This window comes from Panthera leo, chromosome A1, assembly GCF_018350215.1.
Source record: "Panthera leo isolate Ple1 chromosome A1, P.leo_Ple1_pat1.1, whole genome shotgun sequence".
Lineage (NCBI taxonomy): Eukaryota > Metazoa > Chordata > Mammalia > Carnivora > Felidae > Panthera > Panthera leo.
Window position 1 is genome coordinate 21,786,780 of NC_056679.1, and position 18,581 is coordinate 21,805,360.

At 35.5% G+C, this 18,581-nt stretch overlaps 1 protein-coding gene across 6 annotated transcripts in view; it reads right to left on the reverse strand.

The window, feature by feature from the left end:
- SETDB2 (SET domain bifurcated histone lysine methyltransferase 2) overlaps nucleotides 1-18,581 on the reverse strand; it is an 89,325-nt gene that overhangs the window by 64,573 nt on the left and 6,171 nt on the right. For all 6 annotated transcript variants that reach the window (XM_042913036.1, XM_042912637.1, XM_042912563.1 and 3 more), the window contains 4 exons: nucleotides 16,706-17,070; nucleotides 10,112-10,237; nucleotides 9,081-9,146; nucleotides 5,489-5,585 (listed from right to left, as the gene is read on the reverse strand). In XM_042913036.1, coding sequence (XP_042768970.1) covers nucleotides 5,489-5,585; nucleotides 9,081-9,146; nucleotides 10,112-10,237; nucleotides 16,706-16,721 — 305 coding nt within the window. In that variant the 5' untranslated portion in view covers nucleotides 16,722-17,070. The remainder of the gene's footprint in view (nucleotides 1-5,488; nucleotides 5,586-9,080; nucleotides 9,147-10,111; nucleotides 10,238-16,705; nucleotides 17,071-18,581) is intronic.

The following is an 18,581-nucleotide window of genomic DNA, read 5'->3' on the forward strand; positions in this document are numbered from 1 at the left end:
TCAAATGTGCCTTGGGGCGCCTGGGTGGCCCAATCGGTTGAGCGTCCGACTTCAGCTCAGGTCGCGATCTCACCGTTGGTGAGTTTGAGCCCCGCGTCAGGCTCTGGGCTGATGGCTCAGAGCCTGGAGCCTGCTTCCGATTCTGTGTCTCCCTCTCTCTCTGCCCCTCCCCCATTCATGTTCTGTCTCTCTCTGTCTCAAAAATAAATAAACATAAAAAAAAAAAAAAAAAAGAGTGCCTTTCTCAAGGTCCTGAAGGGCCTTCCTTTGAAAGTTAATCATCAGGAAGGGTAAGGCCTCTGTCTTCCAGTCTCTGTGGGAGGAGAGATCCTAACATTGATGATCCCAGCTAGGACACATAGCTGGCCTCATAAACATTCACACTGACTCTTTGTAATTTTTCACTTGGGTTCCTCTCTTCTTCTATCTCTACTCCCTCATTTGCCTTTAAAACACTAGTCACCCCAGCATAAACTGGAATAGAGCTCAGCTTTTTTCCTTAATATCAGTAGTTACTGCATAAAATGTTTTCATCACTTCAATGTCTGGTTTTGTTTATCTTTGACACTTGTTACCAAACTTCAGTAGTTATCAACATGTTGCCTATTTTACTTCTATTTTCCCCCCTCTTGCCCCACACCCACAAAACATGGGGTATTCTAAAGCAAATCCTAGACATTACATCTTTTACCTGAAATAATTCAGTATGTATGTCTAATAAATAAGGTTTTTAGGGGCATCTGGGTGGTTCAGTCGGTTAAACATCCGACTTCAGCTCAGGTCATGATCTTACAGTTCGTGGGTTCAAGCCCCGCATTGGGCTGTGTGCTGACAGCTCAGGGCCTGGAGTCCGCTTCAGATTCTGTGTCTCCCTCTCTCTCTACCTCTTGCCCGCTCACACTCTCTCTCTCTCAAAAATAAACATTAAAAACAAAAAAAAAATTTTTTTAAAGTAAGGTTTTTAAAAGAACCTACAATCTCAGTGACCCATCTTCACATATCAGTGATTATCTTAAAATCTGAATCAGAATTCAAACAAGTCCCACACGTTGGATTTGATTCAGATGTCTTTTTGTCTCTAATCTTATAGCAGTGCCCCTCTCTCTTCATTTTATGACATTTATTTGTTGCAGTTGAGTAACTGTGTCATTTGTCCTGTAGCATTTCCCACATTCTAGAATTTGGTTGATGCTTCCCTTGTGGTGGTGTCATTTAACTCATCCCTCTATCCCTCTATTTGGTAAATCAGTAGTCAGTTTTAGAAGCTTGATTAGATTCAAGTTCAATTTAGGTGGTGGGGGGCAGGGAGGACAGTGCTATAAATCTTTCACTTAATAGTTTAGTTATTCACTCATTAACATTATCTAGGTCAATGCTACTCAAGGTATGGTGGTGCCATCCTACAGTGGTTGGCTACCAATTCATAAGTACAAAAATATAAAGTTGTAAAAGTTTAGGAACTTTTACAGCAATTTAACACCGCTGCAACATTTCATTGTATTTTATGAGTATTCATCCTCAATAAATTTGAAGTTTAAAACAAAACAAAACAAAACAAAACACCTGTTCTTACCACAATTAGTTTAACAGCACTGGCCTAAGGTCACTGTTTCTTTGGGAAAGGGGGGGGGAAGTTGTAAAAATAACAATCTTCTAATTCTACCATTTCTACTGCATTTTTTGGCTGGAATTCTTTGATAAGGAAGAAATTTTCCTCATCAACTCTTGGGTTATCTGAAATACAGTTAATATAGGAAAGGCAGGATAAATGCTTGATTCTTTCTCTTCAATTACTAGTGCTCAGAATGGTGAGTTGTATCCTAGCAACTACCAAAGTGACTGATTTTTAAATTTTGTTTAATGTTTATTTATTTTTGAGAGAGAGAGAGAGAAAGAGAGAGCGTGAGCAGGTGAAGGGCAGAGAGAGAGGGAGACAGAATCCGAAGCAAGCGCCAGGCTTCAAGCTGCCAGCACAGAGCCCAACGTGGGGCTTGAACTCATGAACTGTAAGACCATGACCTGAGCCGGAAGTCGAACATTTAACCAACTGAGCCACCCAGGCACCCCCAGTGACTTTTAAAATGTTATTTTTAAAATTTAAAACGGGTTTTTAAGTATTTAATGTGTTTAAATCAATCACAGTGATTATTCCTTTTGATATCCAAATTGTGCCATTTTTTGGTCAGTGGGAGCTCTTTCAAGTTTGCTCCTATCTTTCTAACACACTTGGTAGTCTTTGATAGCCTTCTTGCTTTCTGTCACAAGATGCCCCAGGTCTGGAGTTAGTCATTTCTCCAAAGGACTATGGTTCCACTTAATGAGCAATAACATTTAGAGACCACAATCATGGCACTAGGAGGTACACACATTTTAACCAATACAGGCTAACCAAACCGATTCTCAAAAAGGCCGGATCAATTTATACAGTATGAGTGTTGATCAATTGATTATTCTAAAAATTTTAACTGATTTGATAAATGAAAAACAGTACTTTATTACCTCCTTAATGTTTTTCTCTAGGAATAGAGAGATTGAACATAATTTCATGTTTACTGTTTTTTCCCTTATGGTTAACTGTCTGTTCATATGCTTTCTCCAATTTCCTATCAGGGGTTTGTTTGTTCATTCACTTATTCATTCTTCCATCAGATTTTTTGAGTGCCTGCTATGCACCAGGTGCTACAGAAGTAATGATGAAAAGCTCTGCGATCTCAAGGAGTTTACATTTTAGACAAAGAACTAAGTATATATAATAAAGTGTAAATAATGTAATGAGTAAATTGGTGATACATAATGTCATGGGAAGACATCTAATCTTTATTATTACTATGATTATTTTTTAGGATTCTCATTTTTAATTAATTAATTTTTCCATGAATTGGGAGTCCAGTTTCATCTGGAATTTATTCTGATGTGCCATGAAGATCTAACTTAAATTTTCTAAATAATATCCAATTGTTCAGAGTCATTTACTGTATAACAAGTCTTTCTTTTACTGGATGACTTCTGACTTACTGACTTAACAATACCCCACATTCTTACAAATAAAAATGTTATTTTTTTTCTATGCTTATTCGGTCTCTTGATGCAATTGTTAATTCTTCTACCAATGTGGTTTTTTTTTTTCCTATAGGTTGACTCTTGATTTTGGCTCAGGTCATGATCTCAGTTTCGTGAATTAGAGCCTCTCAATGGGCTTTGCACTGACCTAGAGGAGCCTGCTTAGGATTCTCCCTCTCTCTCTCTCTCTCTCTCTCTCTCTCTCTCTCCCTGTCCCTGCCCCCACTTGCACTTGCTCTTGCTCTCTCTAAATAAATAAACTTAAACAAAATAAATAAATAAATAAATAAATAAATAAATAAATAAATAAATAAATAAAAGAATAAACCAACTCTTGCATTTATGTTTGAAATAAAAATTTTAATGAAATAAATAGAAAATGAGAGAGTTTTGGTGGTAATTTATATGAAAAAGAATCTTGTATTTTAGTGATTTAAAGTGATTGAACTTGTTTTTTACAAGGTAATGAAATTTTGTAGATCAGAAGACCAGAATTTCTGGCTTTCTCTGAGAGTATTTTTTTTTTTTTAATTTTTTTTAACGTTTATTTATTTTTGAGACAGAGAGAGACAGAGCATGAACGGGGGAAGGGCAGAGAGAGAGGGACACAGAATCGGAAGCAGGCTGCAGGCTCTGAGCCATCAGCCAGAGCCCAACGCGGGGCTCGAACTCACAGACCGCGAGATCGTGACCTGAGCTGAAGTCGGATGCTTAACCCACCAAGCCACCCAGGCACCCCCTCTGAGAGTATTTTAAAATAAGTATCAAACGGGGCGCCTGGGTGGCTCAGTCAGTTGAGCATCCGACTTTAGCTCGGGTCATGATCTCACAGCTCATGAGTTCGAGCCCCGCATCAGGCTCTGTGCTGACAGCTCGGAGCCTGGAGCCTGCTTTGGATTCTGTGTCTCGCTCTCTCTCTGCCCCTAACCCACTCACATTCTATCTCTGTCTCTGTCAAAAATAAATAAACATTAAAAAATTTAAAAAATAAATAAATAAGTATCAAACTGTAATGACATCTCTAGTATTTGCAAATGCAAATCATATGCAAAATAGTCAATCTGTAACACTCATAAACCCTAAAAAAACAACAAAAAGAATTCTAGGGGAGCCTGGGTGGCTCAGCTGGTTAAGTGTCCAACTTCTGATTTTGACTCAAGTCACAATCTCATGGTTTGTGAGAGTGAACTCTGCACCAGGTTCTGTGCTGGCAGGGCAGCCTGTTTGGAATTCTCTCTACCTCACTCCCTCCCTCTCTGCTCCTCCCCTGCTCATGCTCTGTCTTTCCCTCTCAAAATAAATAAGCATAAAAAAAAAAAAAAATTCTACACTGACAATTTTTTTTTTTTTTTGTCAATTTAATATGTAGCTGAAAAGACAAACAAAATAAGGCAATTAACTTAAGAACTTTCTTTATAAAGACACTTTTGTTTTTGAAATTGTTCCCTGGTGTAGCACAAAATACTTTCAGGAACTTCCTTTAAACTACTTCTTAAAGGTTTTAGTATAGGTGTTACCTCCTAAAAATAAAGATTATGTGTCACAATGTAGATTTCCTTTCATACGATTCTACTTTATGCTAAGGAATCTTTACTGAAATGGTAAAAGGAGAAAGAAACAGAAAAATTTAGCCTATTCTCCTAAGTAATTTAGAGCCATTTAAGTATTTGAAAAGCTGAATTGGTACTGAAAGAAATACTGTTTGGAGCACCTGGGTGGCTCAGGTGGTTGAGCATCTGACTCTTGATTTCAACTCAGGTCATGATTTCATGGTTCATGTATCCCTCTCTTTCTCAAAATAAATAAACTTAAAAAAAAATACTGTTACCCTCCACTTTAAAAGAAATAATCTAGGACTGCTGGTTCAGGCAGTAGTGCATGTGACTTTTGATCTCAGGGCTGAGTTTAAGCCCCACATTGGGAGTAGAGATTACTTAAAAATAAAATCCTTAAAAAAAAAAAATACTCCAGGAAAAATAATTTTTTAGTTAAAAAAATTGCCAACTTGGTAGCTTTTAGTATATTAATAACATACACAAAGACATCTTTTTTTTTTTTTTTAAAGTAGGCTTCAGGTCCAACACGGGGCTTGAACTCTTGATCCTGAGATCAAGACATGAACTGAGATGATTCGAGTCAGATGCTCAACCAACTGAGCCCCCACGTGCCCCTATATACAAAGACATCTTAAGCTAAATTTTATTCAAAGACTTGATTACCTAGGGATATTAACAAGTAAATACCTTGTTAAGAGACTCATGAACCTTTATCCTACATAAAATACTAAAATTTATGACTTTTCAAGTTGATGGGAAAAATTTTTTTTATATATTTTATCTATTCTTATGTCAAATGATTAGAAAGAATAATTCTCTTTCTGGAAATGAAAGCATTGACAACATAAAAAAAATTTAACCTATATACATACAGAAATGTACAGTCTTCTGGAAAGGAGTCTTCATATGATGTAGAAGGCAATGAACCTGATTTGTTTTCCTGTTCATTCTGGATCACCGATGTATGATCTACATGAAAAAAATACAAACATGAGTATTAAGTATATCAAGTTAAGAATCATCTACTCTAATATCTAAATAATATCTTTATTGATTAGAGATACATGGCGCCCTTAAATCTGCAAACATATGAAAATATCAAGATTAAATTAAAAAATCAGGTGTGAATATTTTCAAAAATATTGACAAAATAAGATATGATCAAGTAAAAGACTTAGGGTAGAAGATACTTCTACTGGAGAAAATCTAGTTTGCCCTGAACTTTATTTGAATTTTAATCAACCTTTAAGGTAAACATCGAGTATCCTTATTTCTGCCTGTATTTTATAGAAAAATAACATAGCTCGTACTATAAAAGGTCACAAAATGGAAAATTTATGTTATCTTTTGCTTTCTCATTGTTCCCACTGCTATCTATATTTTTGGAGGGTGGGGTATTTGGGTACCTCTTTTTGTACTTCCACTTGTCTTTTCATATTACTTAGTCTTTCCTATATCTTTCTTCACTTAATTTCTTTTTATTTAAAAAAAATTTTTTTTAACATTGACTCATTTTTGAGACAGAGTGTGAGTGGGGGAGGGGCAGAGAGAGAGAGAGAGAGAGAGAGACAGACAGACAGACAGAATCCGATGCAGGTTACAGGCTCAGAGCTGTCAGCACAGAGCCCAACACAGGGCTTGAGTCCATGAACTGCAAGATCAGGACCTGAGCTTAAGCCGGATGCTTAACCAACTGAGCCACCCAGGTGCTCCTGCATTTAATTTCATCCTCTATCTTGTGTTTTTTCTACTTCATCTATATTTACTCTCTAACATGACTACAATAATAGAAGTAAGCTGTGTATTTAGTGAAAAAAGTTATGGATTCCCTGTTCTTATTTTGAAAAATGGTTATGTAGAAAATTCTATGTTTGGTTTAAAGATATTTTTTTTTTTTTTTTTTTTTTATTTATTTTTGGGACAGAGAGAGACAGAGCATGAACAGGGGAGGGGCAGAGAGAGAGGGAGACACAGAATCGGAAACAGGCTCCAGGCTCCGAGCCATCAGCCCAGAGCCTGACGCGGGGCTCGAACTCACGGACCGCGAGATCGTGACCTGGCTGAAGTCGGACGCTTAACCGACTGCGCCACCCAGGCGCCCCTAAAGATATTTTTTAAACATGTTTTTTCCTATGCATTGAGGACCTTTAAGAAAAAAAGGGATTCTCATCTTGCTTCAGGTTATTAACTTACATTGGTCTTTTACTGCAGATCAATCTTATTAAGAAGAAAAAGTTTGGGGCACCTGGGTGACTCAGTTGGTAAAGTGTCCAACTCTTGGTTTCAGCTCAGGTCATGAATTCACAGTTCATGGGCTCAAGTCCCTCATAGGGCTTTGTGCTGGCAGCAGGGAGCCTCCTTGGGATTCTCCCTCTCTCACTCTCTCTCTGCCTCTTCCTTGCTCACGCTCTCTCTCAAAATAAACAAACATTAAAAAAAGGAAAAAACTTTAAGTAAATAAAAGAATAGTTTAAGTTATAACATGAGGCCACTACTTGGCTATCTGGAAAACAATTATCCCTCTTTAATTATCAAGATAAAGAAAGGTTTAAAATCTGATAGTTGAAAAGAGCTATAATACCTGATTAAAATTAAGTTTTACAATTTAAGCATTTCTGATTTTTCCCAATTTCTTTGCATAAATCATAAAAATCCATACTAACAAATATGAATAGAATAAATGTATATAAACATAATTAAAAATAAAACTTACTGAAACATGGAGATTTTATTTATTTTGAGAGAGAGAGAGAACAAACCAGCAAGGAGGGGCAGAGAGAGATGGGGACAGAGAATCTGAAGCGGGCTCTGTGTTAACAGCAGAAAACCTGATGCGGGGCTTGAACTCAAGTACCATGAGATCATGACCTGAGCCAAAATCAGATGCTTAACCGACTAAGCCACCCAGGAGCCCCCAAACGTGGAGATTTTAAAATTAATCATCAGATATGGTAGGAAAGGGGAAATAATAACTCCTCTCAAGAAAACAGTATCCAATCCTTTGTTTGGGGACATAGCACATATTTACAGTTAGACACAAACAAAGAAAATAAAGGTAATCTGTGGTTTGGGACTCAAGTTGGATATGGGATACCTTGTTTTGACCTTAACATGAAGTCCTTTTGTCTTTCCCAGTTTCAATGTTTTTTAAAAAGTAAATACTAACATGAAACTTTATTACTAGAAAGTTTTTAATCTTTGTTTTGCCAACAATGTCAATTACATAACTCCCCAATTCCTTACTTACAAATATTGCTCTATACCACTGGCAAATATATACTTTTGATAAATTCATTACATTTCAGAGGAACTATATAAAAATACAAAATTGTAATATTCAATATTTCTATTGATAAAATTATCACAAAAAAACCAAAACCCAATTTACTTTGTTAGTGAGAAATAAATTGTTTTAGAATTAGTTCCTCTTACCACCTCCTGCATTTAAAAGCCTCTTTTTGCAAAACTAGTGTGATCTCTCAAGTATGTTGATTCCAAGTGCTACTGAAAGATACTGAGTAAGGTTGTTTTCTTAAAGAAACTACTCTTGGGGCGCCTGGGTGGCTCAGTCGGTTAAGCGTCCGACTTCAGCTCAGGTCATTATCTTGCGGTTCATGGGTTCAAGCCCCACGTCGGGCTCTGTGCTGACAGCTCAGAGCCTGGAGCCTGCTTCAGATTCTGTGTCTCCCTCTCTCTCTGACCCTCCCCCGTTCATGCTCTGTCTCTCTCTGTCTCAAAAATAAATAAACATAAAAAAAAAAACTACTCTTCTAAAACTATACATTAGCTACTGAAATTGAGAATACTTTTGAATAAGAAAAAGGTTTCTTTAAAATAGACTCATGATGCTAGGCTATATTTTCAGAGATTTAAAACCTTAAGACCCCAAATTATGTAAGTTAAATTATAATTTGTTAATAATATTTAGCAGCATTAAAATCCAGTAAAGTACCTTCTCAATATTTTAGGAAATTTGAGATAGACTAAGACTTATAGGAGAGTGATTCTGATAAAACAACTTTTTAATTTTATATTCCTAGTTCTGGTACAGTATCTTTGATCAATTCCTCCGAAACCTAATTTGTTTAGAGTCTGCAAGACTAATGGTCTAATAATCTAGAAATAAAAAAATTTTACACTAACTTATCTATGCCAGAATATACCTTTCTAGTATTGTTTTTCACACAAGGTGGGTTTACAGTAGTCTGGGGTCTTAGAATTTTTTGAAGAAGAGATACATTTGTTCATTTCCTAAGAGGCTTAGAAGAGTGTGCATTTCCTATCGCTGGATGGGTAGGACTTTTTATTTAATAGGGACACTGATTTATATAATTTACCAGTATAGGTCTTACATTTTATATTAAATTATCTTTAGGTAATCTCACATAATCTGAACTCAATTAAGCCTGCATCAAGTCAAGAAAATAACAGAATACTCAAAATTGGGATTATTAATGCACATACCCTTTATCAATGTTGAATTGTTACTTATGGTTGCTTCATTCACTAGAATCATTGCTTGGATGTATTCTGTTAAGGAAAGGAAAAATGCATGAAAACCAGCAGCAGCAGCATCATTTTCACTGTGCCAGCTACTGTGCTAAATAATTTATGTACTTTATCTTAATCTTCATTAACTCCTCTGAGAGATTCTTATGATTACCTGCATTAGAAACAGAAATTGAAGCTTAGGAGTTAAACTATTTATTCCAGGTCATTCAGCTAGGAGTTGTTAGAACTGGATTCAAAACTAGATATATCTGACTCATGAAGGAATGAGAAGGAACATTAAAATGAAAAACAGTGCTACTGTTTGGACAAGCAAACAAAAGATTAATGTCATAAAAACATCCACAAAGTATTAAGAAGAGTCCAAATGAAAATTTGCTTGAATATCTTATGTCCTGAAGGAAAGAAGTAAATTTCTACCTAAAAGTCTTCTGTTCTACAACCAACCAGGGTTGAAAACAAAGAAACAGAAAAAATACAAACTTGGCTGACAGAACTGACTGCTGAAATAGAAGGCAAGTTCTGATTAAAGCAGGCAAAATATCGTTACATGTACTTTCGCATTCTTAAAAAACATTAGGTGTCTCTGAGTAATGGGGTGGTGGATAATTTTTGTTATATTTTTCTATTGGTACTAAACGTTGTACAATGAGCAGATATTACTTTTGCAATACCCATCACCCCTTAAAAAGAGATATAAAGAGAAAGCAAAGATAAAATCTGGGGAAAACAAGGGAGCCTGACAGAAAAAGAGATAAACTCAGTAGCTAACATTCAAAGTAATCATTTTCACCCACTTTTACAAAATGTCTATGGCATATGGCAAAAGCATGTTTTTGTTGAAGCAGAGTACAAACACACACAAAGCAAACAGAACTGATAGGCTCTTAGATAACAAAAGAAACATAGTGGAAACAGCACTGTATTATACTGCCAGTGGGTAACATTTAACATTAAATGTATTAAAAGTTTTTTGTGCTTCATACCTTTATTTGTGGCAGACCCATCTTTAATCTTTTGTTTCAGTGATTGTAACACATTTTGCACTTGTTCAAAGATGGAGTCCACTTTTCCATCATCTTCCAGCTCCATCCAGAAAGTTTTTGCATCACCTATAATAAAAGTGAATAGCTTAAGAGCTCAATAAAAATAGACTGTAATTTCCCCAAGGCATATGTTATAGAGAATCCACGTGGTTTCTAAATAACGTCAAGATTTAATTGGTCTATTTTTTTCCTTGAGGAAGATTTTTATCACTGTTTCTTTATAAAGAATAGCAAAGAATATGACCTAAATATCTTACTCATTTCTGCTAACATAAAAATATGTTGAAAACTTTAATGGTACTATTTCTGGTGTCCCTGGAAAACAGAAGGAATGGCTTCATTCTAGGCTGGTGGTAGATGTATGTATAAGCATTTTAAAAGTTTCAGGGATATAACCTCCACTGAGTATGGAAATGGTTTTAGAATGAAACATCTCAAGAATTGGTGAAGTAACTAAATGTCTAACAATAACGTTTTTAAATGTCTTTTATAATTTTTAAATAATTATATGAAGCCAAAATAATGTTTATACTTTTTATAGATAGCTATATAGATGAACCAATATTTCATATGCCCAGCAAATGAACACCTTAGTCATAAATTCCTAGAGAGAGGTGCCTGGCTGGCTCAGTTGGTAGAGCATGCAACTCTTGATCATGGGGTTGTGAGTTCAAGCTGCATGTTGGGGGTAGAGTTTATATAAAAAAAAAAATTTCCTAGAGGAAATAATTCTTTGAAAGCTGAACACAGAAATATGAGAAATACAATTAAACTGGCAAAAGCCAAATCTCACACCCACACCACGTTTAAAAGTAACAAAAATACCTAAAATGTTATAATTTATTTGTTAAAATGTTAAATGTAAAAACATATGAAATGTTCAAAATTAACAGGGCCTTAAAGAACAGAGAGACATGATTATTGCACTTTAGAAAGGTCACTTGAGAAGCCATTAGGAGGATTAATAAGCAGAGAGCCTAGTAAGCTTACAAAAAATATATTTTCCTTAATAAAAATTAAACCTACATCTCTAGGTTCAGCAGTGGGGTGAGAAGAGTCATAAAGGCTTAGGCCTCATAGTCCCAAATCTCCCTGGCAAAGTCACCTTACCCAAAGGGGATCTCTGGCTAATTAGGGATGCTGCCACCATCGCAGTCTCAGAAGGGGTGTTGTTCCCTTGTTGACACTTTGGCCTGATGCCTCCAAGACCAAGCCTACTTTTAACTCCCCATAGGACAGCTGAGACAAGATTTTAAACAAATGCAATGTGAGAGGACACAAAGGATGAAGAAAGAGGTATTAGAGGCAGGAGAAGCCATGCCATGGAGAGCCTTTCACTTGAGTTTTATACAAAAGCCTATGGGAGCCACTCAAAAGGTTTAAGCATCTTATATGTGATTAGTTTCTTAAAAGGTCACTCAGGTGGCAGGGAAAAGAGGGAAGAGTCAAGAGTGATTTCTAAGTTTTTGACTTGGGCAACCATATGCACAGTAATAGTATTCATTGAGATAGGGAATAAAGACAGAAGACAAGTGAGAAATTTAAGTAGGGCAAGTACACTGGGTATACAGGCTCCAGAGTAAGATCTGGTCCAGTTATACAAATTCTGGAGTAAATGGTACACAAATGCTTGAGTAGATGTAATTAAGGACAATGTATACAATGAGGAGTGGTTTTTTTTTTTAATGTTTACTTATATTTGAGAGAGACAGAGACAGAACATGAGTGGGGGAGGGGCAGAGAGAGAGGGAGACACAGAATCCGAAGCAGGCTGCAGGCTCTGAGTTGTCAGGACAGAGCCTGACATGGGGCTCAAACCCACAAACCGTGAGATCATGACCTGAGCTGAAGTCAGACGCTTAACTGACTGAGCCACCCAGGCGCCCAGAGAAGAGGATTTTCTATATATAAGGCATAAGTATAAGAAAAAAGAATCAGGGAGATCAAGAAGGAGCAAGCAGGTGGAAGGAAAACCCAGGAGAATAGCATATCAGGAGTCAGTGGAAGAACAGAAGTGGTGATTAACAATCTGGGCTTTGGAGTTCAGATGCATTTGTGTTTGAATCCCAGCACTAGCAGCCATTAAGCTGTGTGACCACATCTATAAAATGGGAATAGTGATAGCATCTAGCTCACGGAGTTGATGTGCAGATAAGCATGTGGCCTTTATCGAGAAATTACTGTAATTTAACAGGGGACATAGTCTTAAGCACAAGAAATTAATCTCTACTTGTGGAACTTTAGATATCATTTAGCTAAGAGGGAAAAGTATCTTGTGAAGGACCTTCCCAGAATCCTTAAAATCATTTTTTCACTGAGAGATCACCAACAAAAATCACTGCTTTTAGACAAAACTATTCATGAAAGCACTTAATTGGTTGTTACTATGTTTCTTTTCATGAATGAGTTAATACTCCACACTAGGGATTTATCTTTATCTGAGGTGGACATCTAGACGGAAAGGATTTTGAAAGATACTTAGAAATAGCTTCTAGTAGCATTATAATCTTCTGGAATCATCTACAACTCTCACCTGGCCTGAGAAAGCCAGCAGCATCACTGCTTAGTGATGTTGAAAAGACCACAATTAGGATTCATCTGAATTTGTTTTCCAGTGACTATCATTTAAAACTGTGTTCAAAATGTCAATTCAGGATACCAAGTTATTCTGATAGGAAATACTTAAAACAAATTATCTGAAAAGTGAACAGGGTAAATTATTAGTTTTAGAACGGATTAATGGACACTGGAAATAGAATTTAAGAAAATAAAGCCAATCAGAAAATACTGAAACTGTCTGCTTGTATAATAAACGAAAGTAATTTAGAAATTCATATTTATTTATTCTGGGTTTTTGATATTGTTCTTTATGGTATCATTATTTCATATGGCTAGTTTTAATTCTCATTTAAATGGTTCTTATTCCTCATGTCTTCCCTCTTGATCATTTTTGTCTTCTCAGTATGGGAATTTTTAACCACAGTAATATTAAGAAAAAAAAGGTAACTGATTTATCTGAAAAATGAGATTAACAGATCCAGTTAATAACTTTTTGAAGAGGCTAAATGAATATCACATGGAGAAATAATTGAGTCATTTCATTTCAACTGTATGCCATCTAGATGTTTACCACAATGTAAATATTTTTGGTTTCTTGCTCCTTTTCTTTGTACTGTATGTATGTTTGAGATTATAATCTAATACTGTAAATATTTCAGTATATTGCACTAGAAAACACTTACGAGGAATAAATCCTTGAATTGAAAATCAAATCAGTATACTAATATTGCTACTTGCCTGTAGAAATGAAGAATACCATCTCATTATTCTACTGTTGTCCTAACTTGCTCCCTTAGCTACATATGACTATTGCAGGGACATAATCACTAAGTGGGAAGTATAGTTGCTTTGGAAAGAAGACAGACAAATTATATACTTACATTATATTGTGTCTCTCAATCTCCCTTGACATACACTGTCTATGTAAAAAGGCAATACTCAAGAATCACAGCTAGATGAGTTATTTGCTAGACACCTGTTTTTGGAGTACTAACGAAGTACACTGATAATAGGATATATATATATATATATATATATATATATATATATATATATATACACATACATACACACACACACACATATACATATATATATATCCATCCCTACACACACACACACACACACATATATCCCTGGAGGTGCTTCAGGGCATTGGTCTAGAGGATCTCTATGATGTCTCTGAGTCTGTGATTAGCAAAGTGTGATCTATGAGCCCTTGGGGTCCCCAAATCCTTTCAGAGAATATGCTAGGTCAAATTATTTTAATAGTAATACTAAGACATTATTTGTTCTTGGTCGGCCGCTTAACCGACTGAGCTACCCAGGCACCTCTGCAAGTACACTTTTTAATTTAGAGATTTTTAAGTATCTTGTAGATGAAGTGCATACACTTACCCATTCTTTTTCAGACACTTCATGGCTTAAATTTTAGAGTCAGTTTAGAGTTCCCCATACTGGCGTTTTCTTTTCTTTTCTTTCCTTTTTTTTTTTAAGTTTATTTGTTTTGAGAGAAAGAAGGGTGCAAGCATGGGAGGGGCAGAGAGAGAGAGAGGGAGAGAGAGAATCCCAAGCATGCTTCGTGCCATCGGCATGAGCTTGAAGCGGGGCTGGACCTCATGAACCCTGAGATCACGACCTGAGCCGAAACCAAGAGATGACACTTAACTGACTGAGCCACCCGAGCACCCATGGAGCTTTATTTTCAAGTTGTGTTGAATATGTATATGAATTTTTATAACGTTGGCATTATTCCATTGAATCTTACAGTTAATCTTATTATATCTATTTATTGATATAGAATACTTATATATTCTACAATGCTTTTCAATGGAGTTTTAAAGGATTTAAGGAGTTGGGGCACCTGCGTGGCCCAGCCAGTTGAGCATCTGCCTTCAGCTCAGGTCATGATCTCATGGTCTGTGGGTTCAAGCCCCATGTTAGGCTCTGTGTTGACAGCTCAGAGCCCAGAGCCTGCTTTGGATTCTGTGTCTCCCTCTCTCTCTGCCCCTCCCCTGCTCCCACTCTGTCTCTATCAAAAATGAATAGATGTTAAAAATTTAATGAATAAAAAAAAGACATTATTTGCTCTATTTTTTTTTCTAGAATGACTTTAACTGATGGTACAAAAGCATTGGTGAGTAAAAGTCAGTATGTCTTAGCATGAATCAAGGGGATGGCACCAAGCTACCAGCAAATTTTCTAGTATAGTACCAGTATATTTTTCACCATCAATTTCACTTAAGAATATCCTTAATAAAGCAATATAAATGGTTACCACAGTACAATGGCTGTCTCAAGCAAAAGCACTAGTGAGACTGTTTGAATTACAGGCCAAACCAGCTAATTTTTTTCATGGAAAACTATTTTTACTTAAAAGTACTAATAAAAATTATAGTATTTTTAGACTTGGGTGTTTAACACACATTTTCTTGAAAAAAAAAAAAAAAAAAAAAGTGAGCCTACCAGCTGAAGTTCAATATTGACAGCATTTGTTGCTAATGATAAAATTCACACTACCAAGTTAAAATTGGAAATTTGTAAACTTTACATGTGCCCTGGTAAGCCTGATAGCTTCTCAATAATTAATCACTTTTCAAGGAAATGGGTAGCAATATTAACAAATGTGATTTTTTTAATATTATATGATGAAATGTGTCAATATCTGGAAAATCTGCATGATTCATTGAACCAATATTTTCCAAGTGGCCAATGCATATTATAAAATCATAAAACACCTATTCAATGTGCAATAGATTTTCTGTAACAGAGTGTTAAAAAACTCACAGATATGTGTTCAAATTTCACACTACAACTGACCTGGAAGGAGTAACTACTTGTTGAGTTTTATAGTTGTATCCAAAAAAAAGTCCACAATTAGCTGAAAGGCTATTAATACTCTTCCTTTTTTCAACTTTTTGTCTGTGTGAAGCTTCATTTTCTTTATACATTTCAACCAAAGCAACATATCACAATAGACTGAATGCAGAAGTACCTGTGACTCTATACTGATATAAATAAATGACTGAATAAATACATAAATGGGAGAAAGGAGCTAAATCTCCCTTGGAGAAGAATTCCAAATAATTAATGTAGATATTCCATTCTCAAAGATGGGGAGCATAATCCCCATTCCTTGAATATGAACTATATATGGGGATTTCCTATCAAAAGTACAGCAGGGAAGCAAAGGGAGAGAAAAAAGTAATTTACAGTGGAGAAACATAACACTATGTCTGACATAACACTATGTCAGCCAGGTGATCAAGCTCAGTATCAATGAGAGAGAAAGCATGTTGATATCATGTACTCTTGGCATAATGTGGTAAAAATGGCACTTTACCACTATGGTCTTCTTCCCAAAACTCGTAACCCCAGTCTAATCATGAGAAAAATAAATAAAACAATAATTCCAATAGAGGGGTATCCTACAAAATACTTAGATACAAAATACTACAAAATAAAAAACAAGTCTGAGCAACTGTTATATCTAAGAGGGCCCTATGGAGATATGACAAGTAAATACAATGTGGGATACTGGAACAGAAAAAGACATCAAGTAAGAACTAAGGAAATATGAATAAACTATGGACCTCAGTTAATAATAATGGTTCATTAATTGTAACAAATGTACCAGACAAAAATAAGATGTTAATCGTCAGTAAAAGTGGATGTAGAAGATATGGGAACTTTCTGTACTATCCTCTCAATTTTTCTTTAAAAAGTAAATCTAAAAGTGTTCTAAAAAGTAAAGAATAATTTTACAAAAGTACATTAAAGAACTGACTTAGCTTTACAGATACACAATTAATTATCGACTATCAAAATGTTGGCTACATGAGAATAAGTCCTAAATTCCTTCAAATGTAGAACCGTCACTTGCAGTGAAAAACCTTGAAAATTCCACAATTTGGCTAAATTAAGTAGTCTACATACTTTTAAACATAACGTTTAACAATGGTTTTCCAAACGTACCATTTTTTTCTCCCATCTTTTGGTGTTGTTTATAAACAAAAGTCTTCAAAATTAACTTTATCAATGGACTGAAATCACTTTGATAGGAGAATATAACTGGAATCCAACTGTGGTATCTATGAAATTTGTAGTTCTCAGAGAAAACACATCATTATGGCATTCTAAGCCCAATGTTCTTGGATACTTGAATTTTCAAATGTAACTGTGGTTGAAGAAACTTTGAAAAATGACCGCTAGTCCAACCTGATGACAAGTCCATGCAATTTCATCAAGCAAGTATTTATAGTCATATCAGATCATTGACAATATCTTTTTTAAAAACAAAAACCAACTCCATCTTTTGGTCCATGGATGCATGAAACATTCTGTAAAGAAAACAACAAAGATTGGTATATATTTGTAAAGAATAAAATATATATAAGAAAAAAAAGACTGTTATAACAATGCCTGTATCTTTTAAAATAGCATAAACTATTATAGAAACAAGAATACATATTAACTGGAAAAATGTGTAAAATATCAAAATTATGAAATTACAGAGAAATTAAGTATCACCCATATTTAAAATACTGTCAGTTAACATAAACTATCCCCATTTTTTTACTTAACTTTTAACTTTTTTTTTAATGTTTATTTATTATTGAGAGACAGAGAGACAGAGCATAAGCATGGGAGGGGCAGAGACAGGAGACAGGAGACAGGAGAATCAGAAGCAGGCTCCAGGCTCTGAGCTGTCAGCACAGAGCCCGACACAGGGCTTGAACTCATAAACCACGAGATTGTGACTGGAGCCAAAGTCGGACACTTAACCAACTGAGCCACCCAGGTGCCCCATTTACTTTTTTAACTTTTTAAATTTTTAATAAATACTTTATAGAAACTTTTAAAATGGGGATAATAGCGCTAATTACCTCAAAGGCATGTTGTGAGGATAAGAGTTACTTAGAATGGTGCCTGGCACATACAAAGGACTCAATAAACACTAGCAATTATTATTATTCTTTCAGTATATATACTTTAAAAATAAATTTTGGATTTTAGTGTATACAATTTCTTAATAACCTACTGGTAACATATCTTGCACTTTTCCCCCTCGTTAATATTTTTCTATAATATGACTTTTAAGTGGCTGTATAATGTACTTTGGTCAATAAACCACATATTATAGTACACTCAAAACTTTTAGTAATTAAATTTTAATAAATTATTAATTAGTACTGTAAATAAACCTCTATATTGGGGATTTAGATTATTTCCATTTTTTCAAAATGATAAATGCTGGAATATACTTTATGCATATCTCTGATTATTTCCTCAAGGAATACACTTAGAGATGGAACTAATAGGTCAAAAAGCGATCAGTAATTCTCAGTCTCAAGATATTAATCAACATATGATAAATTCTGCTCCCACTCCCACACCAAACCCAAATGTCAGATTTTTTAAAATTAAAAAATATAGTCATGCTAAAGACAAAGAGGGAATTTTCTATGGACCAAGTCTGTGAGACCTCCCTAGGGAAAAGAAACAGATGGGAAGCTGAAGAGATAATGCCAACCACCATCGTAACACAGCAAATCCTCTCAGAGAAGATGAATGCACAACTCAGAGTCATCAAATACCCAAGGAAAGCTACACCATCAAAAAGAGACTTAACCAGCCCACCGAAAGATGGGCTTATCGTCAAGAGGAAAACAGAGCATCCTGAAAATAATTTTAAAACAAATGCTATTAAGGCACCTGGGTGACTCAGTTTGTTAAGCATCATGATCTCATGGCTTGGGAGTTTGAGCCCCACTTCGGGTTCTGTGCAAACAGCTAAGAGCTTGGAGCCTGCTTCAGATTCTGTCTTGGTGTCTCTGTCTCTGTCTCTCTC